We start from the raw sequence: 25,394 nt of genomic DNA, 5'->3' as shown, positions 1-25,394 counted from the left end.
AAGATTAAGTTTTACAAACACTTGGTCAAAAGACCGGAGTACTGCTCTTCGGATCTGCGCTAACTGGCGCGGAAAAAAGAAGAACTGACGTCAGCGCGCGGAGGCGGCGTCTATATACTCCAGCAACGTCATCACGGCGCACGACGCCGACGACGCGGAGCCGCAGGGGACGCCTGCAGACGACGCCTACCGACGCGCAGGGGTACTGCTACGCAAAAGTTTCCGGATCCAGACTGACGCCTGGGGATATTCTAAGGTAAGGAATCTAATACTAACTACTGTTTCTTACAGATATATCGTTACCGAAGGTAAGTAACTTGTTCGTCAAGGCCCGACAGTCGACGCAGGACTCCACGTCGTGGTCCGCGCCCAGACACCGGAGGCAGAGTCGATGGTGGTCGGTGACCGACATCATGCGGTCGCACTCGTCGCAGCTCTTAAACCCAGGCATCCTACCGGCACCGTAGAAAGATTAAGTTTTACAAACACTTGGTCAAAAGACCAGAGTACTGCTCTTCGGATCTGCGCTAACTGGCGCGGAAAAAAGAAGAACTGACGTCAGCGCGCGGAGGCGGCGTCTATATACTCCAGCGACGTCATCACGGCGCACGACGCCGACGACGCGGAGCCGCAGGGGACGCCTGCAGACGACGCCTACCGACGCGCAGGGGTACTGCTACGCAAAAGTTTCCGGATCCAGACTGACGCCTGGGGATATTCTAAGGTAAGGAATCTAATACTAACCTGTTTCTTTCAGATGTTCCAGCCATTGCCAGAGGCGCAGAGCCTCCTGGTAAAGGGTCCACGACCCCACACCGCCCTGTTTGTTGCAGTACCACATGGCGGTGGTGTTGTCCGTGAACACCTGCACTACACTCCCGTTGACAAAGGGGAGGAATGCCTTCAGTGCTAGGCGAATCGCCCGCAGCTCCAACATGTTGATATGGAGCCGGGACTCCGCCGGAGACCAGATGCCTCTGATCTCCGCCTCTCCCAAGTGGCCACCCCAGCCCTGGAGGGACGCGTCCGTCACAACCACGTGCTCCGGTTGGGGAAGGGAGAGGGATCTGCCTCTGACCCAATCGCAGTCCGTAAGCCACCACTGCAACTGTCTCGCAGTGCCCTCCGAGATCAGGACATGGTCGGACAGGTTGCCCTGATGCTGGGCCCACTGAAACTTCAGGTCCCACTGCAGAGCCCGCATCCGCCACCTGGCGTGATGCACCAGAAGGATGCAGGAGGCCATCAGCCCCAGAAGCCGCAGCGTCAACCTGACCGAAATCCGGGACAACGGCTGAAAGATGGGAATCAGAGCCTGAATATCCCGGACCCGCCGTTCCGGAGGATAAACCCGAAACTGCGCCGAGTCGAGAACCGCTCCGATGAAAAGGAGCTTTTGAGAGGGACACAGGTGTGATTTCGGCACATTGATGGAAAACCCCAGCTCGTGCAGGAGGTCTGCCGTCATCTGAAGGTGGTGGACGACTGTTTGGGGCGAGCCCGCCTTCAACAACCAGTCGTCGAGGTAGGGGAAGACTGAAACCCCTAACCGGCGCAGATGAGCTGCGACCACCGCCATCACTTTCGTGAACACCCGTGGGGCGCTGGTAAGGCCGAATGGGAGCACGATAAACTGAAAGTGCTCGTGGCCTACCGTGAACCACAGGTAACGTCGGTGGGCCGGCAGGACGGGGATGTGAAAATACGCATCCTGCAAGTCCAACGCTACCATCCAGTCTTGTGGGTCTAGAGCAGCCAAGACCTGAGCCAAAGTCAACATCTTGAACTTCTCCTTCCGGAGGAAGCCGTTGACGTCCCGTAGGTCCAAGATAGGACGAAGGCCCCCTTTGTCCTTCTTGGGCACCAGAAAGTAGTGGGAGTAGCAACCACACCCTACTTCTGGCCCAGGAACGCGCTCGATGGCCCCCTTGGCCAAGAGGGCCGTAACTTCCTCCTGCAGAAGTGTCAAGTGGTCCCCCGACACACGGTGGTTCTGCGGTGGCATGGCTGGAGGAGTGGACTCGAAGGGGAGGGAGTAGCCCCTTCGGACGAGCTGCAGCACCCACCTGTCCGATGTAATCGTGCGCCAGTGGGAGTGGTGATGACGAACCCTGCCACCCACTGGCGTTACATGGGCCCGAAAGCTCGGACTAGGAAGATTTGGAGGCTGCAGCGGGGGGAGGTGTGGACTGACCTCGCCGCTGCCCTCTACCGCCACCACGGCGGAAACCACGGCCGCCACCGCGCTGGGGAAGGGTATACTCAGACATGAGTCCCTTGCTCACTGCTCCATCAGGATTCAAGCAAGCCGGGCCGACGACGCCTGAAATGGCAGAAACCGGTCCCCGGAAGCTTGTCTCCTTTCTGGTGAAGAATTGGCTTGGTAGTTTGGTCTGCCCTGTTCCCATGATGCACTGGGCCAGGGACAGACTAATTTGCATATAGCCAGGTTCTGAGCTGGGATGGGGCAGTGAGCTAAATAACGGTGATGGATCAAGCCCTGATCTTTGGACTGGGAAAGAGTGGTCTGCTTAATTCAGACACTCTGTTCATCACCACCCCCTTTTCTGAATCATTATATATAATGGTAGATATAGGGATACTATACCTAAGCAAGGGGCGATTACATGACCTTGCCCCAGGTGAGTGATCAGCCAGTTGTGTCAGTTTGAGTGGCCAGCCAGGGGTGGCATAATACATGCTGCAGCCCCTGGTAGGCCTTGGATACACCTATGCCCTGAGTACCTAAGGTACACTTCTACAGGGGCTGACAAGGTGAACCAATTCCCAATTGTGTATGTACCTAGAGTACATGGTTAGAATTTAGAGAGAGTGCATCTGGGCTGTGGGTCTGATTAGCAGGCCCACAGCCACATCTAAGTCGAAAACCAGTAAAGCAAAAGCAAAAAGTGGGGGTGACCATAGGAAGCAGACCCTACTCTCCTACAAGCATCTTGAACTTCTCCTGCTTCAGAAAAAGGTTAAAGATACTGAGATCCAGGATTGGACGTAGCCTGCCATCCTTTTTGGAGTAGCATCCCTGACCCCTCTCCCGCTCCGGAACCACCTCTATTGCACCTTTCTTTAGCAATGTAAGGACTTCCTCCTGCAGAAGTAGAAGATGGTCCTCTGAACATGCCCCTTGGCAAGGAGGGTAATTTGGAGGAAATTCCCGAAAGGTAAGGGCATTCCCCTTTTCCACAAGATTTAGAACCCAAAGGTCAGTAGTGACCGATTCCCAATCTTGTAGTGGGTCAGCCGACCTCCCACAGGACGCACATGATCCAGGATGGTGGATCTAGGGCTGCTTTGCTGTATTGGCAAAAGGGGGGGGGGAGGTGGAGGGTTGACGACCTCGTGGATGTCCTCTGTTCTTGCCTCTGCAGGTCTTATACAGAGGATTCTGCTGTTGCTGCTGCTGAGGCTGCCTGTAGGTCCGAAAAGGACGACCTTCCAAAACCTCAGAATCTTCTGCAGCCGTAGCCCCTAGGCTGCGCCCGCAGGCCCAAAGACTTTGCAGTAGCTTTGCTGTCCTTGAACCTCTGCAAGGCTGTATTGGCCTTCTCACCAAACAGCCTGAAGCCATCAAAAGGGAGGTCAAGAAGAGTCGCCTGCACATCAGGAGAGAACTCCGATGACCGGAGCCAAGCACTTCTCCTCGTGGCAATAGAAGAGCCCATGAATCTCGCAACCGAGTCCGCAGTGTCCAGACAACTCTGTATAACCTGGCGTGCAGCAGCCTGAGTATCCGCCAAAACCTCATTAAAATTTAGTCTGTCCTCTTCAGACAATTTTGGAACAAGCTGCTACACGGAGTCCATAAGAGCATGGATGTAACAACCCAATAGACAAGTGGCGTTCGTGGACTTTAGGGCCATACTTGCTGAAGAAAATACCTTTTTAGCAGATTGTTCAAGATTCTTAGAGTCTCTGTCCCCAGGGACTTGAGGAAAGGCCACAGAAGAGTTTTTGGAACAAGCAACCCGCACCGCCAGGGTCTCAGGAGAAGGATGTGATGAAAGGAAATCTGGGTCTCTTGGAGGAGTCCTACACCTCCTAGCGACAGACTTCGACACTGTTGGAGCAGAAAAGGGCTTTCGCCAGACTTCCAACATTGACTCAGTGATGGCAATAATGGCTCTATCACAGTAGAAGGAGAATGCAGTACCTCAGTAAGAATGTTAGGCTTAAATTTAGCCGTTGGAAGTTGTGGATCTAAAAGCTCTGCTGCTTTCCTAATCACTGTGAGGTAAGGAGCCACATCCTTAGAAGGAGCATCTGTACGTTGAGAAAGTTCCCACTCCGGGGACGTATCCAGTCCACTAGCCTCCTTCAATCCCTCAAACAAGTCTTCCGACTCCTCAAGCTCACCTTCCTCCATTTCCTCTTCCGCCTGGAAACGCTGTTCCTCCAAAATCCTCTGCGCCTCTCGGCTTGACCTCATCCTCAGGGTCAGAGTTGACGGCGCCAGACGCGACTCCAACAGATCCGGAGCCGGCGTCGAACTTGGATCCGGAGGCACAACCGGAGTCGAGCGAGGTTGAACTGACGGTGCCGGAGAGGAAGGATACGGAGTTGATGCCCTCAATGCCTCAAAATACCAGGACGGAGTCACAGGCAGGAACGGCATAAAAGGAGCCTGAGCATAAGCCTGAGGAACTCCCAAGTTAAAGGCCATTGGACCGATGGGACCCGAAGTCCCTCCAGAGGGGTACGAGGCTCTAGAGAAGATTCCATACATCGCATTTAAGTAATGCGAGAGATCTGTACCCGGGCCAGGGAAAGGTGGGTAGGCCCCAGGGACAGTCTCCAATTGAGGCATTACCGGACTCGGGCCAACCGGCGCCGACGGTTGAGCCATTGAAGCCGCAGATTCTTCAGGAACTGGAGCTTCATCTACCAGGACAAGAGACTGAACCGGCGTCGGAGAATGCGCCGGTGACCACTCAGGCGAAGCCGAACAAACTGGGGACACCTGAGTTGAGCTTGAAGGAGATGGCGATACGAAGTCCTTCCGATGTGGAGGAGCCGGTGAAGTCGACTTCGGAGCCGCATCCTTGTCAGAACGGCGCCGAAAGCTGTGTCTCCTCTTTTTTGTGTGCTTCTTCGGCTTCGAAGCATGAGCAGACGAAGACTTCGACCTGGATCTTGAACTCCTCCGACCCCTCTTCTCCTTTCTCATCTTCGCCATAAAGAGTTTGGCCTCTCTTTCTTTCAAAGCTTTGGGGTTCATCTTGCGACAGCAAGAGCAACCCTCGACATCATGGTCCGACAACAAACACCAGGCACAGTCCTCATGGGGGTCAGTGATCTACATATGACCCTCACACTCTCTACAGGGCTTGAAACCCGACTTACTCGAAGACATTTTTCAAAAAGGCAACAAGAAGATCGAGCCAAGAATACAACGTAACGATACAAGTACGGCGAGTCCCAAAAAACCGTTGGCGTCGACGGCGTGGAAAAAAGGGAACTGATGTCATGACGCTGACGAGGCTCTCTTATGGCTCCGGTGACGTCAGCGGAGCGGCGAGCGGAGCCATGCTATTGTGACGTCGTCGGCGCCGAGAGCTGAGAAAATTTTCCGAATGCTGCTGGCGCAGGGGATATTCACAAGGTGAGGAATCCACAGGCAGATGTATCCATCAGAATCTTGTCCCACGACGAATCTGAAGAACGAGTTACTTACCTTCGGTAACGATGTATCTGGTAGAGACATAGTCTAGCCGCAGATTCCTTAACTTAGAATATCCCCAGGCTTCAGACTGGACTTGGAAAACTTTCAGCAGCAGCACCTCTGCGTGCCAGGGGGCAGCGCCGCACGACTCCGCCCCGACGTCATCCGCGGACATGACGTTAGCGGAGCCTTATATGCCCCTCCTGGCAGGCTGACGTCAGTTTTATTCGGAGAAACTTTTCCGCGTCACAATGCGGAGCCACCACCAAAAACTGTGAGAATATGGGAACAGTATGCAAAAATGATAAAAAAGGAATTGAAAGGTGAAAAAACAGCACCATAAAGGACCGTGCCAGGCACTGGATATTGAAAGTAGAAAAGGAAGAGCAGAGCACCACTCTGAAAAACAACCCCACAAAGTGAAGGCCAAATCACCTTTTGAGGGAGATGAGGATGAGAAAAAACAGTCTGGCAAACAACAGAAAGTCCACATCCATAATGTATAACTGTGAAGGGCAATAAGTCCGGGCCACAGGATTAAGGATAACTCACCACAAGACGTCACCAGACCGAGACAGCCTCCATGGGGTTCCTGGGTACTTAACTCGGGTGGTTTCTTGCGTCCCCGTCACTTCTACATCTTCTGGGTACAGTCCTGATTTGGGTCGCGGTTCCCATCCCACTATTTTAGTATATATTTTGGTCTCCACCTGGTGACCACGGAGTATTTGTGCTACTTACCTGATTTCTATGCTAAGTATTATGTGCATTGTGTTATATATCCGGGTAGGAGATATAATTATGTGTTAGTGAGTGTCTTATAATAAACATATTTTCATAAATACCTTGTGCGGTTCTTTTTTACTTAATCTATACCAGTAAGATAACATTTCCTACACTTACACCAGAATCTAGAGGAGACAGCACTGCCACTGGGGTCCTGGTTAGCAGGATCCCAGTGAACTACAGTCAAAACACACTGACACCAGGCAAAAATTGGGGGTATCTATGCCAAAAAGATCCTACTTTCCTATAGTGGTGAAAAAAGGGAAGAGAGTAAAGTTCACAAGAGAAAATGCTGGAAATGTCAAATGTTTTCATAATCTGTTTAGATCATATCAGATTCTGCTTAGGGCACCTCTGGTTCTCTACTTCTCAGCTGTACCCAACATTCTCTTCTAAACAAAATGGGTACAGTTGCCAGACACTGATTAAAATCTCTTAAATCCATTATCAATAGTGTTAATATTAATCACTATGTCTCCCAATAAGTATATCAATAAGAACCTACCTTACTGGTTTCAACCATTGTCGGCAATAGGCACATATTTAGTTCTGGGCGGGGGGGACGAATATTGCTTTTTCCTGCTATAAGTTTCATGTTTTCACGACAAGGGAAATAGGGCCCTAAGGACACTACAGTGAGAGAGAAAGAAAAATTAGGCATCACAAATGTATGTTTAGTGGCATAACACATGGGATAATATTCATTTATGATATGTTGAGAAATACATACTTGGTATGTTACTGTGATGATAAGTGCAATGGTTGTGCTGCAGAAACGGAACCAATGTGTGTAAGAAATCATGAGGACTCAGAAGCACAAGTTCTTTGAGGACATCTTGAACGAACAAACAAAGAGAATAAGGGCATTAATTAAACTTCAAGTTATTGATGTAACATCAATAATTGTAATACCACAAAGTTTTTCCTGAAGTGAAAAAAGGAACAAATTAAGGAGAGATTAAAACAAAAGCAACAAAATTGCACATCATACAAAACCAGCATTAGAAATTCTTTACTGGAGGATATTCATTTGCTGGATGTTTGTTGTATATTTCTTTTATTTATTTGGAGTTTTTATGTATCTCTTGTAAGTCCCAATAGTGGAAGGGTGCTTTACGTAAAGAATTATAAAATTGAGAAAAAAAAGACTGTATAACTACAGTAAGTAATACAAATTATAGAGGAGTCCATAAAAGAGACATGATGGAGCTACCATCTAAATAGTGTTAATCTATGCAGATGAATTATTTAAGACCTAGTCCTGGGAATCCCAGGAAGTCGCCTCAGTACAAGTAATCCCAGTAAACCCAAGGTGAACATGGGGGCCAATGTCGGATAATTAGCTAGATTTCGAACACACTTAAAGGGTGTGAAGTATGAGTTACTTACCTTCGGTAAGGATGCACAAGTTATTTACCTTTGGCAACGATATATCTGTAACGATATATCTGTAAGAAACAGTAGTTAGTGTTAGATTCCTTACCTTAGAATATCCCCAGGCATCAGACTGGATCCGGAAAGTTTTCGTCAGTTCAAGTTCAAAGATTTGTATAGCGCACTACTCACCCGGAGGGTCTCAAGGCGCTTGAAGGGGGGGGGGGGTATGTTACTTATCGAATATCCAAGTTTTTAGTTGCTTTCTGAAGGAGAGGTGGTTCTGTGTAAGGCGGAGGTGGGTGGGGAGAGAATTCCAGGTTTTGGCCGCTAAGTAGGAAAAGGATCTTCCCCCCCATGGTGGATCTATGGATGCGTGGAATTGCGGCGAGGGCTTGGTTGGACGATCGTAGTTGGCGGGTGGGGGTGTAAAAGGACAGGCGCGTGTTGAGGCATTCGGGTCCTAGGTCGTAGAGGGCTTTGTGTGCGTGGGTGAGGAGACGGAACGTTATTCTCTTGTTGACGGGGAGCCAGTGGAGGTCTTTCAGGTTACCGGAAATGTGAGCTTGGCGGGGGAGGTCTAGTATGAGTCTGGCTGAGGCGTTTTGGATGCGTTGGAGTTTTTTTTGTAGTTTGGCTGAGGTTCCGGCGTAAAGGGTGTTTCCGTAATCCAGTCGGCTTGTGACCAGTGCGTGGGTGACCGTCTTTCTTGTTTCGGTGGGGATCCAACGGAAGATTTTTTTGAGCATGCGTAGAATGTTGAAGCAGGATGATGAGACGGCGTTCACTTGTCTGGTCATCGAGAGGGAGGAGTCCAGGATGAAGCCCAGGTTACGTGCGTGGTCCGTAGGTGTGGGTGCGGTTCCCAGGGCCGGTGGCCACCATGAGTCGTCCCAGGCAGAGGGGGATGAGCCTAAGATGAGGACTTCCGTTTTGTCTGAGTTCAGTTTCAGGCGGCTGTTCTTCATCCATTCGGCTACTTCTTTCATTCCTTCGTGTAAGTTGGTTTTGGCGGTGTTTGGGTATTTGGTGAGGGAGAGGATCAGCTGGGTGCCGTCTGCGTAGGAGATGATGTTGAGGTTGTGTTGGCGCACGATGGATGCGAGGGTCCTCATGTATACGTTGAAGAGGGTGGGACTGAGTGATGATCCTTGTGGTACGCCGCAGATGACTTCGGTGGCCTCTGATTTAAAAGGGGGGAGGCGGACTCTCTGGGTTCTTCCGGCGAGGAACGAGATGATCCAGTCCAATGCTTTTTCTTGAATTCCGACGTTGCTGAGGCGTTGTATGAGGGTGCTATGGCAGACTGTGTTGAAGGCTGCGGAGAGGTCAAGTAGGATGAGGGCAACTGTCTCTCCGTTGTCCAGTAGTGTTCGAATGTCGTCTGTTGCAGCGATGAGGGCGGTTTCGGTGCTGTGTTTGGCTCGGAAGCCGGACTGTGAGGGGTCGAGGGATTTGTTGGATTCGAGGAAGGCGGCGAGCTGGTTGTTGACGGCTTTCTCAATGACTTTGGCAGGGAATGGGAGGAGCGAGATGGGGCGGTAGTTCTTGAGTTCAGTGGGGTCTGCTGTGGGTTTCTTTAGAAGGGCGCTGAGTTCGGCATGTTTCCAGCTTTCCGGGAAGGTAGCGGAGTTGAGGGAGCAGTTGATGACGTCTCGGAGATGGGGTGCGATAATGGATTCTGCTTTGTTGAAAATGTGGTGAGGACATGGGTCGGTTGGCGATCCTGAGTGGGTGGAGTTCATCAGGCGGATGGTGTCTTCAGTGGTGATTGGGTTCCAGGCGCAAAGGTTGTTAGAGGGGGGTTTTGGTTCGGAGGTGGGTGGAGAGGACTGGTCTCCAGAGTGGTTTTCAAAGCTGTTATGTATGTCGGCGATTTTGTTGTGGAAGAATGAGGCTAGGGAGTCGCAGAGGTCTTGGGAGGGAGTGATGTCGTTGGTGCCGGCGGTGGGCTTGGTAAATTCTTTGACGATGTTGAATAGTTCCTTGCTGTTGTGGGTGTTGTTGTCAAGTCGATCCTTAAATGCTGATTTCTTGGTGGATCGGATCAGTTGGTGGTGATTGCGGGTGGCGTTCTTGAAGGTGGCCAGGTTGTCAGTGGTGGGGGGTTTTTCTCCAGGCTTTCTCGAGGGTGCGACAGAACTTCTTGGATTTTTTAAGGTCATCGTTGAACCAGGGGGCTTTTTTGCTACCTTGCTTGATTTGATGGTTTTTCAAGGGTGCTAGTTCGTCGGCGCTGTGGGTGATCCATTGTGTGAGGTTGGTGGCTGCTTGGTTTGGGTCCGATGATTTGGCAGGAGGGTTTTGGTGAAGCGATGTGAGGAGTTGGTCGGTGGTAATTTTGTTCCAGTTTCTACGGGGAATTGGTTGTGGGAGGTTGTGGGTCGTGGTCTTTTTGTAGTTGAAGTGAACGCAGCTGTGGTCCGTCCAATGGAGAGCTGTGGTGTGATTGAAGGAGATGTGCTTGCTGGAGGTGAAGATTGGGTCGAGCGTGTGCCCGGCATAGTGAGTGGGGGCATCAACAAGTTGTTCGAGTCCAAGGTTGGCGATGTTGTCCAGAAGGGTGGTGGTGTTGCTGTCGTTTTTCTTTTCCAGGTGGAAGTTGAGGTCTCCCAGTAGAATGTAGTCCTCGGAGGGGAGGGCGTGTCGGCTGATGAAGTCGGTGATTTCTTCGCTGAATTGTGTGCGGGGTCCTGGTGGCCTGTAGATGAGGGTGCCTCTGAGTGTGGTCTTGGGATCAGTGTGGATCTGGAAGTGAAGGTGTTCGGCGGTGGCGAGGTTATCGTCGGAACTGGTCGTGATGCGGATGGTGTTCTTATGGATGATGGCGATGCCTCCTCCTGTTTGGCTGGTGCGGTCCTTTCGGATGATCTTGTAGCCATCCGGGATGGCTATGGCGATGTCGGGAGCTGATGAGGCGTTCATCCAGGTTTCTGTAAGGAAGGCGACGTCCGGCGATGTGGTGTCGAGTAGGTTCCAAAGGTAAATGGCGTGTCTGTGGACCGAGCTGGTGTTGAGCAGGATGCATTTCAGGTGGTTAGTGTCGGAGCTCTGTTTGGAGTTTGTGGATTTGCTGTGGGTCCTGATGCAGTCGGACTTGCAGGAGTGGCAGGTGAAGGGTCCATGGGTGTGTCCTGGGGCGGCTTGGTAGCAGTTTGATGGTCGCCCGGGGTTAAGGGCTGAGAGGGTTGTGGGGGTTAAGGGCTGAGAGGGTTGTGGCGTCGTACGTTATGTGGGCGGAGTGGATTTTGCAGCGGCCAGGGGGTCTGGCGCTGGGCACGGTCCAGGCGCGGACGGGCGTAGACGGGCTTACCTTTGGAGCACCTTCGGCGCGCATGGGGCGCGTCCACTGCGCGTAAACGCTGCGCGCATATACCTTCGACATAAGTGGATAGTGGAGGGGGGTGGGGCGAGGGAGGAGCAGCTGGGAGGCGGGAGCGGGGTGGAGAGACTGGCTATGAGGCACAACAACAACAAAATGGCAGCAAAAGAGAAAGCGAAACAGGGCGAGACTGGGGCACAATCCATGGTGTCTCAGGATATGGGCAGAGGCACAATCGGGCACAATTCAATTTAAAAGCAATGCGAGCAGTGCAATAAAATCTAGGTTCAAGCTACCAGGCAGCTTCAGATGACAATGCAGGCAATGAGAGCAATGTAAAGGCGCTATAGTGCTACGAGATCGCAAACAATAACAAACAAAAAGCGCAAATGGTAATGTCAGCAAAGCAAGCGAAGCGCAGACCAATTATCAGCAGTGGTGATGAGCTAGAAAGCGCTACGATACCAGGAGCCTTGGGAGCGTGGGGAGTGACCGCTTCTGAGCGAGTCAGGAGGGTCACAGCGTAGGGACAGACCGGACGGTCTACAGACTATCTGTGGGAGGGAGGAGCAGCTGGGAGGCGGGAGCGGGGTGGAGAGACGGGCTATGAGGCACAACAACAACAAAATGGCAGCAAAAGAGAAAGCGAAACAGGGCGCGACTGGGGCACAATCTGTGGTGTCTGAGGATATGGGCAGAGGCACAATCGGGCACAATTCAATTTAAAAGCAATGTGAGCAGTGCAATAAAATCTAGGTTCACGCTACCAGGCAGCTTCAGATGACACTGCAGGCAATGAGAGCAATGTAAAGGCGCTATAGTACTACGAGATCGCAAACAATAACAAACAAAAAGCGCAAATGGTAATGTCAGCAAAGCGAGCGAAGCGCAGACCAATTATCCGCAGTGGTGATGAGCTAGAAAGCGCTACGATACCAGGAGCCTTGGGAGCGTGGGGAGCGACCGCTTCTCAGCGAGTCAGGAGGGTCACAGCGTAGGGACAGACCGGACGGTCTACAGACTATCTGTGGGAGGGAGGAGCAGCTGGGAGGCGGGAGCGGGGTGGAGAGACTGGCTATGAGGCACAACAACTACAAAATAGCAGCAAAAGAGAAAGCGAAACAGGGCGAGACTGGGGCACAATCTGTGGTGTCTCAGGATATGGGCAGAGGCACAATTCAATTTAAAAGCAATGCGAGCAGTGCAATAAAATCTAGGTTCACTCTACCAGGCAGCTTCAGATGACAATGCAGGCAATGAGAGCAATGTAAAGGCGCTATAGTGCTACGAGATCGCAAACAATAACAAACAAAAAGCGCAAATGGTAATGTCAGCAAAGCGAGCGAAGCACAGACCAATTATCAGCAGTGGTGATGAGCTAGAAAGCGCTACGATACCAGGAGCCTTGGGAGCATGGGGAGCGACCGCTTCTGAGCGAGTCAGGAGGTTCACAGCGTAGGGACAGACCGGACGGTCTACAGACTATCTGTGGGAGGGAGGAGCAGCTGGGAGGCGGGAGCGGGGTGGAGAGACGGGCTATGAGGCACAACAACAACAAAATGGCAGCAAAAGAGAAAGCGAAACAGGGCGAGACTGGGGCACAATCTGTGGTGTCTCAGGATATGGGCAGAGGCACAATCGGGCACAATTCAATTTAAAAGCAATGCGAGCAGTGCAATAAAATCTAGGTTCACGCTACCAGGCAGCTTCAGATGACAATGCAGGCAATGAGAGCAATGTAAAGGCGCTATAGTGCTACGAGATCGCAAACAATAACAAACAAAAAGCGCAAATGGTAATGTCAGCAAAGCGAGCGAAGCGCAGACCAATTATCAGCAGTGGTGATGAGCTAGAAAGCGCTACGATACCAGGAGCCTTGGGAGCGACCGCTTCTGAGCGAGTCAGGAGGGTCACGTCAGCAGTACCCCTGCGCGTCGCTAGGCGTCGTCTGCGGATCCGCATCCGTCGTCGGGGTCGTAATCGCCGGGATGACGTAGTCGGAGTACTTAGACGCCGCCTTCGAACGCTAACATCAGTTCTGTACATAGCTTTCCGCGCCAGGAACGCAGAGCCATGATAGAAACCGACACTGGTGCCATGAAACTAGGGCCCTGAAGAACAAGTTACTTACCTTCGGTAACGATATATCTGTAAGAAACAGTAGTTAGTATTAGATTCCTTACCTTAGAATATCCCCAGGCGTCAGTCTGGATCCGGAAACTTTTGCGTAGCAGTACCCCTGCGCGTCGGTAGGCGTCGTCTGCAGGCGTCCCCTGCGGCTCCGCGTCGTCGGCGTCGTGCGCCGTGATGACGTCGCTGGAGTATATAGACGCCGCCTCCGCGCGCTGACGTCAGTTCTTTGCACACAGCTTTTCCGCGCCAGAACACGCAGAGCCATGTGAGAACCAACACTGGTGCCATTTGAAACTAGGGCCCTGAAAGGGATGTCCCTAACCCTAGGTATCAGTTCGCAGAACGGGGAGGATGGGCGGGGCGGTAAGGAATCTAATACTAACTACTGTTTCTTACAGATATATCGTTACCGAAGGTAAGTAACTTGTTCATCTGAAAGAAACAGGTTAGTATTAGATTCCTTACCTTAGAATAGATACCCCAGCAATACCAACCCCGGTGGTGGGTCTGCGAACCAATACAACCTACACCAGAAAGTCCTGGAGGACCGAACGGCCAAAGAAGCCATCCCTCCGGACTTGACTGTCCAGGCAGTAGTGCCTCGCAAAGGTGTGCAGCGAGGCCCACGTGGCCGCCTGGCAAATGTCCTGCAAAGGGACTCCCCGGCCCAGGGCAGTAGTAGCCGCCGTGGCCCGAGTGGAATGGGCCCTCAGCCCAACAGGAGGCTCCTTCCGAGCCAAAGAGTAGCATGCTTTGATGCACAGGACGACCCACCGAGAGATGGTCCGTTTCTGTACCGCCCTTCCCTTCTTCTCACCCACGTAGCCAACAAACAGTTGGTCATCCACCCGGAACTGGCGTGTGCGATCCATATAGAATGAAAGCGCACGTTTTGGGTCCAGACGATGGAGCCGCTCTTCATCCTTTGAAGGATGCGGAGGCGGGAAGAAGGAGGGCAAGGTGATGGACTGCCCAATGTGAAAAGCAGAGACTACCTTGGGCAGGAAAGAAGGTCTGGTCCGAAGAACCACCTTATCAGGATGAACAGACAAGAAAGGAGGTTGAACAGAAAGAGCCTGGAGCTCACTCACTCTCCTGGCAGAGGTGATGGCTACCAGGAAGGCCGTCTTTAAGGTGAGAAGACGGAGAGGACAGGAATGAAGGGGCTCAAAGGGAGCGCACATCAGGAAAGTCAAAACCAGGTTCAAGTCCCACTGAGGCATCACGAACGGAGTTGGAGGATACATGTGCGTGATGCCCTTTAAGAATCTTAACACAATAGGGGACTTGAACAAAGATGGCTGATCAGGTAGCCTCAAGAAGGCGGAAAGGGCAGAAAGATAGCCCTTGATAGTGCCCAGAGCAGAGCCCTGCTGGGCAAGGGAAAGGAGGAAGAGGAGAACCTCAGACAGAGGGGCAGAAAGGGGATCCACAGCCTTTGCTGTGCACCATGCCACAAATCTGTTCCACCGGCAGGCGTATACCGACTTTGTGGAGGGACGCCTGGCTGCCAGAATGACATCACAGACTTCAGGAGGCAAGTCAAATGGCCTCAACTGTCGCCGCTCAATCTCCACGCATGGAGGTGGAGACTGGACAGGTTCGGGTGGAGGACCGTCCCCTGCTGCTGCGACAGAAGGTCCTCCTGAAGGGGCAGGCGGATCGAGGGACCGACTGTCATGCTGAGTAGCTCGGGATACCAGTACCTTCGAGCCCAGTCCGGAGCCACAAGGATAACTTGGGCCCGGTCGCGCCTGATCTTCTTCAGCACTCTGGGCAGAAGTGGTATAGGCGGAAAGGCGTACAACAGACCGCAACTCCACTCGCGCCGAAAGGCGTCGCCGAGCGAGTGCCGTCTTGGAAACTCCAACGCGCAGAACTGATGACATTGCGCGTTCTCTTCTGTGGCGAATAGATCTAACCAAGGCTCTCCCCATTGCTGAAAGAGGCCTCTCGCCACATCCGAGTTCAGACGCCATTCGTGATCCACCGAGCACCGACGGCTGAGTTCGTCCGCCCTGGCGTTCAGAGAACCTGCCAGGTGTTGAACCGTCAGAGTCACGCCCTGACGTTCCAGCCATTGCCAGAGGCGCAGAGCCTCTTGGCAAAGGGTCCACGACCCCACACCGCCCTGTTTGTTGCAGTACCACATGGCGGTGGTGTTGTCCGTGAACACCTGCACTACACTCCCGTTGACAAAGGGGAGGAATGCCTTCAGTGCTAGGCGAATCGCCCGCAGCTCCAACATGTTGATATGGAGCCGGGACTCCGCCGGAGACCAGAGGCCTCTGATCTCCGCCTCTCCCAAGTGGCCACCCCAGCCTTGGAGGGACGCGTCCGTCACAACCACGTGCTCCGGTTGGGGAAGGGAGAGGGATCTGCCCCTGACCCAATCGCGGTCTGTAAGCCACCACTGCAACTGTCTCGCAGTGCCCTCCGAGATCAGGACATGGTCGGATAGGTTGCCCTGATGCTGGGCCCACTGAAACTTCAGGTCCCACTGCAGAGCCCGCATCCGCCATCTGGCGTGATGCACCAGAAGGATGCAGGAGGCCATCAGCCCCAGAAGCCGCAGCGTCAACCTGACCGAAACCCGGGATAACGGCTGAAAGATGGGAATCAGAGCCTGAATATCCTGGACCCGCCGTTCCGGAGGGTAAACCCGAAACTGCGCCGAGTCGAGAACCGCTCCGATGAAAAGGAGCTTTTGAGAGGGACACAGGTGTGATTTCGGCACATTGATGGAAAACCCCAGCTCGTGCAGGAGGTCTGCCGTCATCTGAAGGTGGTGGACGACTGTCTGGGGCGAGCCCGCCTTCAACAGCCAGTCGTCGAGGTAGGGGAAGACTGAAACCCCTAACCGGCGCAGATGAGCTGCGACCACCGCCATCACTTTCGTGAACACCCGTGGGGCGCTGGTAAGGCCGAATGGGAGCACGATAAACTGAAAGTGCTCGTGGCCTACCGTGAACCGCAGGTAACGCCGGTGGGCCGGCAGGACGGGGATGTGAAAGTACGCATCCTGCAAGTCCAACGCTACCATCCAGTCTTGTGGGTCTAGAGCAGCCAAGACCTGAGCCAAAGTCAACATCTTGAACTTCTCCTTCCGGAGGAAGCCGTTGACGTTCCGTAGATCCAAGATAGGACGCAGGCCTCCCTTGTCCTTCTTGGGTACCAGAAAGTAGTGGGAGTAGCAACCACACCCTACTTCTGGCCCAGGAACGCGCTCGATGGCCCCCTTGGCCAAGAGGGCCGTAACTTCCTCCTGCAGAAGTGTCAAGTGGTCCCCCGACACACGGTGGTTCTGCGGTGGCATGGCTGGAGGAGTGGACTCGAAGGGGAGAGCATAGCCCCTTCGGACAAGCTGCAGCACCCACCTGTCCGATGTTATCGCGCGCCAGCGGGAGTGGTGATGGCGAACCCTGCCACCCACTGGCGTCACGTGAGCCCGAAAGCTCGGACTAGGAAGGCTTGGATGCCGCAGCGGAGGGAGGCGTGGACTGACCACGACGCTGGCCTCTACCGCCACCACGGCGGAAACCACGGGCGCCACCGCGCTGGGGAGCGCTCTGCGCCGCGTGGCTGGCAGCACGTGTGGGACCTCCTCTCCCTTGGCCACGAAAGGGCCGAAACGAACCCGTCTGCTGGCGCTGGGTCTGGGTCGAGAGACCCAAGGACTTGGCCGTGACCCTGGAGTCCTTGAAGCGCTCCAGCGCGTGGTCCGCTTTGTCACCAAATAGGCGACTGCCATCAAATGGCATGTCCATAAGCGTATTTTGGACGTCTGGTGAGAAGTTGGCAGATCTCAGCCAGGCATGGCGACGAATCGCCACCGTAGTGGACATGGCCCGTCCCAGTGAGTCCGTGGTGTCCAGACCACAACGGATCGAGTACCGCGCCGCATCCCGGCCTTCAACAAAGGCCCGGGTGAGCTTGTCCCGCACTTCCTGGGGGCATTGCGGCAAACACTCCTCGACCGTATCCCACAGGGAGTGGGTGTAGCGGCCCAAGAGGCACGCGGTGTTACAAGACCGCAGTCCAGCACTCAAAGAGGAAAACACTTTTTTTCCAAATTGGTCGTACCTCTTTGATTCCCGGTCGGGCGGAGCCGACGGAAATGCGGACTGCGAAGTGGAGGCCTGGATCACCAGACTCTCCGGGGAGGGATGGGTGGACAGGAAGGCAGGGTCGTCCGCGCAGGGACGGTGACGCCTGGCAACGTTCCGGTCAACCGGCGCACCAGAGGCGGGCCTGGACCAGGTGCCCAGAAGGACATCCGTCAGGGCCTCATTAAACGGCAGCAGAGGCTCCTGGGGGCATGACTGCGGTTTAAAAACTTCCGTCAGGATATTCGGTTTGACCTTCGCGACGGGGAGCTCAAGGTGTAAGGCCTTGGCAGCCCTCATCAGGACCACCGAATAGGCAGCACCCGCCTCGGACGCCACAGGGGACGGAGAGACAAACCCAGGGTTGGGCGACTCGTCCAGGCCACTGGCATCACCCAGATCACCTACCCAGTCCACATCGTACTGGCAGGCACGGGATAGAGGGTCCTCAGACCCCTCCCAACCCTCTCCATACTCCTCCTCGTCATACCCATATTCTGGGTCGACGATATAGACATCGGGGTCAACGGGCCCCATCGGCGTCGGGTCCGGCGTCGGCCGACGCCGGTCCGGCTCCGAGTCCGGAGTCGGGGAGGAAAGGGGGGTGGCGCCGCGCGGCGTCGGTGCCGGGGACCCGACGCCGGCCGGAGCCGACGGCGGAGTCGCTGCACCACGCGGGGGCGGTACCACGGGCTGGCCCACAGGAACCGACGCCGGAGAGGCCGGGAGACCAGCCGGCGACGAACCAGAGGGAACCAGCGGCGCCGGGGCCGGAGCCACCGGCGGCGCCGGGGCAGGAGCACCCGAACCGCTCGGGCCCCCAGACGGGACCGACGGGCCCGCAGGCGCCGAAGGCCCCGCCGGAGAAGACCTCGCCCTCATAGCAATGAGGAAGGCCTCGATCTCCTCACGCGACGCGCCTTCCCCAGGGACCGACAGGTGTGGGGTAGACGGCGTCAGCGACCCATGCGGGACCGCGGGGGTGGGGTCACCCGAGCCCCCGGCCGCAGCACGCGGGCGTCGGGGGGAGTCGGGGGTGCGATGGCGACGCCCCGACTTCTTGTGCTTACCTGACGAGCCGGAGGAATGGTGGCGACTCCCGGAGCGCCCATGGCGGCTCCGCGACCGCTCCCTCGACCGCTCCCTCGACCTCCGACCGGACCGGGACCGCTCTCGACGCGGGGCCGACAACCGGAGCTCGAGAAGCTTGCGGGACCGCTCCCGCCTAGCTTTTCCAGTCAAGGCCCGACAGTCGACGCAGGACTCCACGTCGTGGTCCGCGCCCAGACACCGGAGGCAGAGTCGATGGTGGTCGGTGACCGACATCAGGCGGTCGCACTCGTCACAACTCTTGAAACCGGGCATCCTACCGGCACCGTAAAGATCAATCAGTTAACAAAAAACTTGGTCAAAAGACCGGAGTACTGCTCTTCGGATCTGCGCTAACTGGCGCGGAAAAAAGAAGAACTGACGTCAGCGCGCGGAGGCGGCGTCTATATACTCCAGCGACGTCATCACGGCGCACGACGCCGACGACGCGGAGCCGCAGGGGACGCCTGCAGACGACGCCTACCGACGCGCAGGGGTACTGCTACGCAAAAGTTTCCGGATCCAGACTGACGCCTGGGGATATTCTAAGGTAAGGAATCTAATACTAACCTGTTTCTTTCAGATAGGGATGTCCTTAACCGTAGATATCGGTTCGCAGAACGGGGAGGATGGGTGGGGCGGTAAGGAATCGAACACTAACTACTGTTTCTTACAGATATATCATTACCGAAGGTAAGTAACTTGTGCATCTGAAAGAAACAGGTTAGTGTTGGATTCCTTACCTTAGAAAAGATACCCCAGCAATACCAATCCCGGTGGTGGGTCTGCGAACGAAGATCACACCAGAAAGTCCTGGAGAACGGAACGGCGGAAAAAGCCATCTGTGATACACAAGACGACCCACCGAGAGATGGTCCGCTTGTGCACCGCCCGTCACTTCTTTGCGCCCAAGTAACCAACACAGAGCTGGTCGTCCACCCTGAACTGGCGTGTGCGGTCCAGATAGAATGAGAGGGTTTTGGGTCCAGATGGTGGAGCCTCTCTTCCTCTTTCGAGGGATGCGGAGGTGGATAGAAGGTGGGCAAGGTGATGGACTGCCCGATATGAAAGGCTGTGACCACCTTGGGCAGGAAAGAAGGACGAGTCCTTAGAACAACCTTGTCCGGATGGACAGAGAGGAAAGGAGGTTTAGAAGATACGAGCCTGGAGCTCACTCACTCTCCTGGCAGAGGTGATGCCAACCAGGAATGCAGTCTTAAGAGTCAGAAGACGAAGAGGACAATAATGAAGTGGCTCAAAAGGAGCGCACAACAGATACATTAGAACAAGATTCTGCGCCCGTCCGCGACCGACCGGGACTAGGGGCTACACCCCCTATCGGTCCTACCCCAACTCTGCCCAATCAATCAATCAATCATGCCATTTGTATAGCGCACTACTCACCCGGGAGGGACTCAAGGCGCTTGGGGGGAGGGGTATGCTACTGCTCGAACAGCCAGGTCTTGAGTTGTTTCCTGAAGGCGAGATGGTCCTGGGTCAGCCGAAGGTGGATGGGGAGGGAGTTCCAAGTCTTGGCAGCCAGGTAAGAGAAGGATCTTCCTCCGGCGGTGGCTCTTCGGATGCGTGGTACGGCTGCGAGGGCGAGGCTGGTGGACCGTAGCTGGCGGGTGGGCGTGTAGAAGGTCAGGCGGTCGTTGAGGTACTTGGGGCCCAGGTCGTGGAGAGACTTGTGTGCGTGGGTGAGGAGCCGGAACGTGATCCTCTTGTCGACGGGGAGCCAGTGCAGGTTCCTCAGGTGGCTGGAGATGTGGCTGCGTCGGGGGACATCCAGGATGAGTCGGACGGAGGCGTTCTGGATGCGCTGGAGTCTTTTCTGTAGCTTGGCTGTGGTTCCGGCGTAGAGGGCGTTTCCGTAGTCCAGTTGGCTGGTGACGAGTGCCTGGGTGACAGTCTTCCTGGTCTCGGTCGGGATCCAGCGGAAGATCTTGCGAAGCATACGCAGGGTGTAGTAGCACGATGAGGAGACGGCGTTGACTTGTCTGGTCATCGAGAGGGAGGGGTCCAGGATGAAGCCCAGGTTGCGTGCGTGGTCGGTTGGCTTGGGTGCGGTGCCCAGGGCTGGGGGCCACCAGGAGTCGTCCCAGGCGGAGGGCGAAGATCCCAGGATGAGGACTTCCGTCTTGTCCGAGTTCAGTTTCAGGCGGCTGTCCTTCATCCACTCGGCGACGTCTTTCATCCCTTCGTGTAGGCAGGTTCTGGCGGTGTCTGGGTCTCTGGTGAGGGAGAGGATCAGCTGGGTGTCGTCGGCGTAAGAGATGATGTTGAGGTTGTGCTGGCGTGCGATGGCTGCGAGAGGTTTCATGTAGATGTTGAAGAGGGTGGGGCTGAGTGAAGATCCTTGCGGGACGCCGCAGATGACTTCGGTGGCCTCGGAGCGAAACGGGGGGAGGCGGACTCTTTGTGTTCTTCCGGCGAGGAACGAGATGATCCACTCCAGTGCCTTCTCTTGGATACCGATGTTGCTGAGGCGCTGGACTAGGGTGCGGTGGCAGACCGTGTCGAACGCAGCGGAGAGGTCCAGGAGGATGAGGGCCACTGTTTCCCCCTTGTCGAGCAGGGTCCGGATGTTGTCGGTGGCTGCGATGAGGGCGGTCTCGGTGCTGTGGTTGGCTCTGAAGCCGGACTGCGAGGGGTCGAGGGATCCGTTCGTCTCGAGGAAGGTGGTCAGCTGACTGTTGACGATCTTCTCGATGACTTTAGCAGGAAAAAGGAGGAGCGAGATGGGGCGGAAGTTTTTGAGATCGGTGGGGTCCGCTGTAGGTTTCTTCAGGAGGGCGCTGATCTCGGCGTGCTTCCAGCTCTCCGGGAAGGTGGCGGTGTTGAAGGAGGCGTTGATGATGTTCCGGAGTTGGGGTGCGATGGTGGAGTCGGCCTTGTTGAAGACGTGGTGTGGGCAGAGGTCGGTCGGTGATCCGGAGTGGATGGTGTTCATCGTGCGGGCTGTGTCTTCGGTGGTCACCGTGGTCCAGGCGCGAAGGCTGGCGGTGGGGGGCGTTGGTTCGACGGTTGGGTGCGTGGGTGGGGCGCCGAAGCTGTTGTGGATGTCGGCGATCTTGAGGTGGAAGAACGAGGCGAGGGAGTCGCAGAGGTCTTGTAACGGAGTGATGTTGTTGGTGCTGGGGTTGGAGAACTCCTTTACTCCCATACCTATCCGTTACTCGCGCAATGAGCTGCTAGCCATTAACAAAGTCAATACGAATACAAAAACTCATCTGTGCACCCAAACCGGCCCAGGCTCATCCTATGGACCCATTTCCTGCCTCGCCTGCCGTTGGTCTGGCATGGGTCAAACCCCAACAGACCACCTCACAATTAGTAGGAAAAACCAAAACCATCTGGCACTGAAATGTCTATATTTTAACGCTAGATCCCTACCTAAACACGCCCTGGACATCTGGGATCTACTGACATCAAAGGCCCCAGGCCTGGTTTTTATCACCGAAACCTGGCTATCTGAAACCAGTGCTCCAGACCTAGCAAATGCCCTTCCTCCTAATTACAAAATTATTACACAAGACAGACCAGGCAAAAAAAAGGTGGTGGAGTCGCTGTGATCTTTAGGGATCACCTAACGTGCCTCGCCGAACCTACAACTGTCTACACCGAACATCAGACCCTACCTTTCAAAGTACTTTTTGAAGGTCTTACCATTATAGCCGGAGCGGTCATATATAACCCCCCAGGGCAACAAGCTAGCTTAAGCGCCAAACTATTGAACCAACTGCTACCACTTTGCCTGAAAAACAAGAACTATATGGTAGTCGGCGATTTCAACATCCATTATGAAAAAGCGGATGACCCTGGATCTTCCCAATTGGAATACAACATGGAAATTTTACAACTGAAGCAGTGGATAGTGGGCCCCACACACTCAGCTGGCCATACCTTAGACCTATTATTCACCAACATTGAGTCGACCGATATTAAAGAAATCCTACCACTATCCTGGTCCGACCACTCGATGGTATCCTTCTCATTTAAACTTCCCGGTAAACCTCTGAAGCCCAGAACTACCCCGCCCATGGCCAGCAGAGCCTGGAGGCTAATTAATAAATCAAACTTCCAAAACTATTTTCTTGAGACAGCCACCACACCTGCGGATGATTCTCCCGTCTGCAAAGACGCCGCTCTATTAGATGCCGGAATCCGGCAAACGCTAGACAAACTAGCCCCCATGCGGGAATCGAGGAAAAAAAACACAAACGAGAAATGGTACACCCCTCACCTTAAGAAATTGAAAAAGGAATGCCAAAAAAATTTATATCTATGGAGACAGATGAAAGATAGTGAAGCGAGAGCAAACTATATTACCAAACGGAAACAATACATCTTGGCCATTAAAGACGCAAAAAAGGCGTATTTTACTCAACGCATTCATGAGAACAGCAACTCAGCAAAAGAACTGTTCAGAATAGTGAAGGAGCTTAGCAAACCATCCAGCACCTCACAAACCCTCACCCCCTCAACCGAGGCTTGCGAGCGCATCAGCACTTTCTTTTCCGATAAAATCAATAGAATATACTCCACCTTCACTCCCCTAAATACCCCTAGCAAGCCGGACAACCCTGGCGAGCACATAATGACATCAGAAAGACGCAACGACCAATTAGACTCAGACAATACACCTTGTCTAACCGGTTTTCAACTACTCTCCGAAGAGGAGGTATTAGCGCTACTGAGCACAATAAAATCCGGAGCCCCCTCGGACCCCTGCCCCCACTTCGTGTTTTCCAAAATCGCTCCCACGCTCTGCCCCCTTGTCACCCAACTCTTCAACAAGTCGCTAACCACCGCTACCTTCCCTGAGGCCTGGAAACCCGCCTCCGTGACCCCCCTCTTGAAGAAAGCAGGATCCGACATTTCTAATCCAGAGAACTACAGACCTATCTCCCAGCTTCCCTATCTCTCCAAAGCCTTGGAGAAGTCGGTCAATATACAACTGACCCGGTATCTGGAAGATAACTCTCTCCTGGATCCATCTCAAACCGGCTTTAGAGCTAACAATAGCACCGAGGCAACGTTGCTGGCAGTGTCGGACAGTATTAGATGCTCCACTGATCAAGGGGGATCGGTGGCACTGATACTGCTTGACCTGTCAGCGGCGTTTGATACGGTTTCCCACGACTGCCTGCTAAACACACTCCTGAGTAAAGGAGTGCAATCAACAGCACTGAACTGGACTGGATTCGATCCTTCCTGAGCAATCGTACCCAGGCAGTGCATATGGGTCAGTTCCACTCAAAACCCAACACCATCGGATGTGGGGTCCCCCAGGGGGCCTCATTGAGCCCCACTCTTTTCAATGTCTATATTTCATCACTGGCCGACATTGGAAGGAAGTGGGGCATTGGCATATGCTCTTATGCTGATGATACACAGCTGATGGTGGCAATGGATGAAGGGCCTGAGACAACAAAGAAAAAGCTTCACGACTGTCTCTCCGAGATGGCCCAATGGATGCACAACCACTGCCTAAAATTAAACGCCGGCAAATCGGAGATTCTCTTGTTAGGGGGAGCCAAACTCATATGGGATGCCACATGGTGGCCACCCACACTAGGACCGGCCCCCACTCCAAAACAACACGCGAGAAACTTGGGGATAATCATGGACGACGCCCTGTCCATGAAGGACCACGTCCGATCACTCTGGGGCAAAGGTTTTGCCATACTCAAACTTCTCTCAAAGATATTACCCTGGATACCCCTGGACTGCAGACGCTCAGTCACCCAAGCCCTACTGGTTAGCCGCCTGGACTATGGCAACGCATTATTCGAGGGGATGAACGAACAACTCTTCTACCGCCTTCAGGTCCTGCAAAACCAGGCGGCCAAACTGGTCTGCAATAAAGTCAAGCGAGACTCGGCATCGGAAGGCCTAAAGAAACTTCATTGGCTACCGATGCGCCAGAGAGCTGCCTTTAAACTACTAAGTCACACGCACAGAGCTCTTCACAAAACTGGCCCCACAATTCTCCAAGGGAGGATCGACTTCTACGTTCCCAACAGGAATCTACGATCAAGTCAATCAGCTCTGGCCAAACCTAAGCGTATTTACAAAGTCAGAACAGGTGGCCGCGCCTTTTCCTACCTGGCAGCCAGAAGATGGAATGACCTACCTTCCGACCTTAGACACACCACAAACAATCTTCAGTTTCGAAAAAAACTGAAAACCCACCTTTTCCCTAAAACATAACCCTTCCCTAAAACATAACCCCCCAGCAATACCTCAGTAGTCTCTCTTGGTTCACAGCGCCGTGATATCCCTTGGGATGAGTGTCGCGCTTTACAAATACCGGAAATAAATAGATAAATAAATAAATTCAAGGCCCACTGAGGCATCACGAAGGGAACATGTGCGTGATGCCTTTCAAGAACCTATTTACAACAGGGGACTTGAAAAGAGAAGGCTGATCAGGAAGCCTTAAGAAGGCTGAAATGGCCGAGAGGTAGCCCTTGAGAGTGCCCAGAGCAGAGCCCTGCTGGGCAAGAGAAAGAAGGAAGAGGAGAACCTCTGAAGGGGTGCAGAGAGTAGATCCACAGCCTTTGCTGTGTACCAGGCAACAAATGTGTTCCACCTGCAGGCGTATAACGTTTTTGTGGAGGGACGCCTGGCTGCCAGAATTACATCTCAAACTTCAGGAGGCAAGTCAAATGGCCTCAACTGCCGCCGCTCAATCTCCACGCATGTAGGTGGAGACTGGACATGTTCGGGTGGAGGACCATCCCCTGCTGCTGTGACAGAAGGTCCTCCTGAAGAGGTAGACAAATCAGGGGATCGACTGACATGCTGAGTAGCTCGGGATACCAGTATCTTCGTGCCCAGTCCGGAGCCACAAGGATGACTTGGGCCCGGTCTCGCCTGATCTTCAGCACTCTGGGCAGAA

The 25,394-nt window shown here is 53.9% G+C and overlaps 1 protein-coding gene across 2 annotated transcripts in view; it reads right to left on the bottom strand.

Annotated features, from left to right (window-relative positions):
- The window catches only part of USP34 (ubiquitin specific peptidase 34), a 2,681,755-nt gene that overhangs the window by 279,472 nt on the left and 2,376,889 nt on the right, over positions 1–25,394 (bottom strand). For both annotated transcript variants that reach the window (XM_078649291.1, XM_078649292.1), the window contains exons 72-73: positions 7,194–7,298; positions 6,969–7,093 (exon numbers count right to left, since the gene is read on the bottom strand). In XM_078649291.1, the coding sequence (XP_078505417.1) occupies positions 6,969–7,093; positions 7,194–7,298 (230 nt within the window). The remainder of the gene's footprint in view (positions 1–6,968; positions 7,094–7,193; positions 7,299–25,394) is intronic.

This window comes from Lissotriton helveticus, chromosome 6 (genome assembly GCF_964261635.1).
Source record: "Lissotriton helveticus chromosome 6, aLisHel1.1, whole genome shotgun sequence".
In the NCBI taxonomy this organism is placed as follows: Eukaryota; Metazoa; Chordata; class Amphibia; order Caudata; family Salamandridae; genus Lissotriton; species Lissotriton helveticus.
The sequence above is the reverse complement of the archived record's forward strand: the minus strand, read 5'-3'. Positions and strand labels throughout refer to the sequence as shown.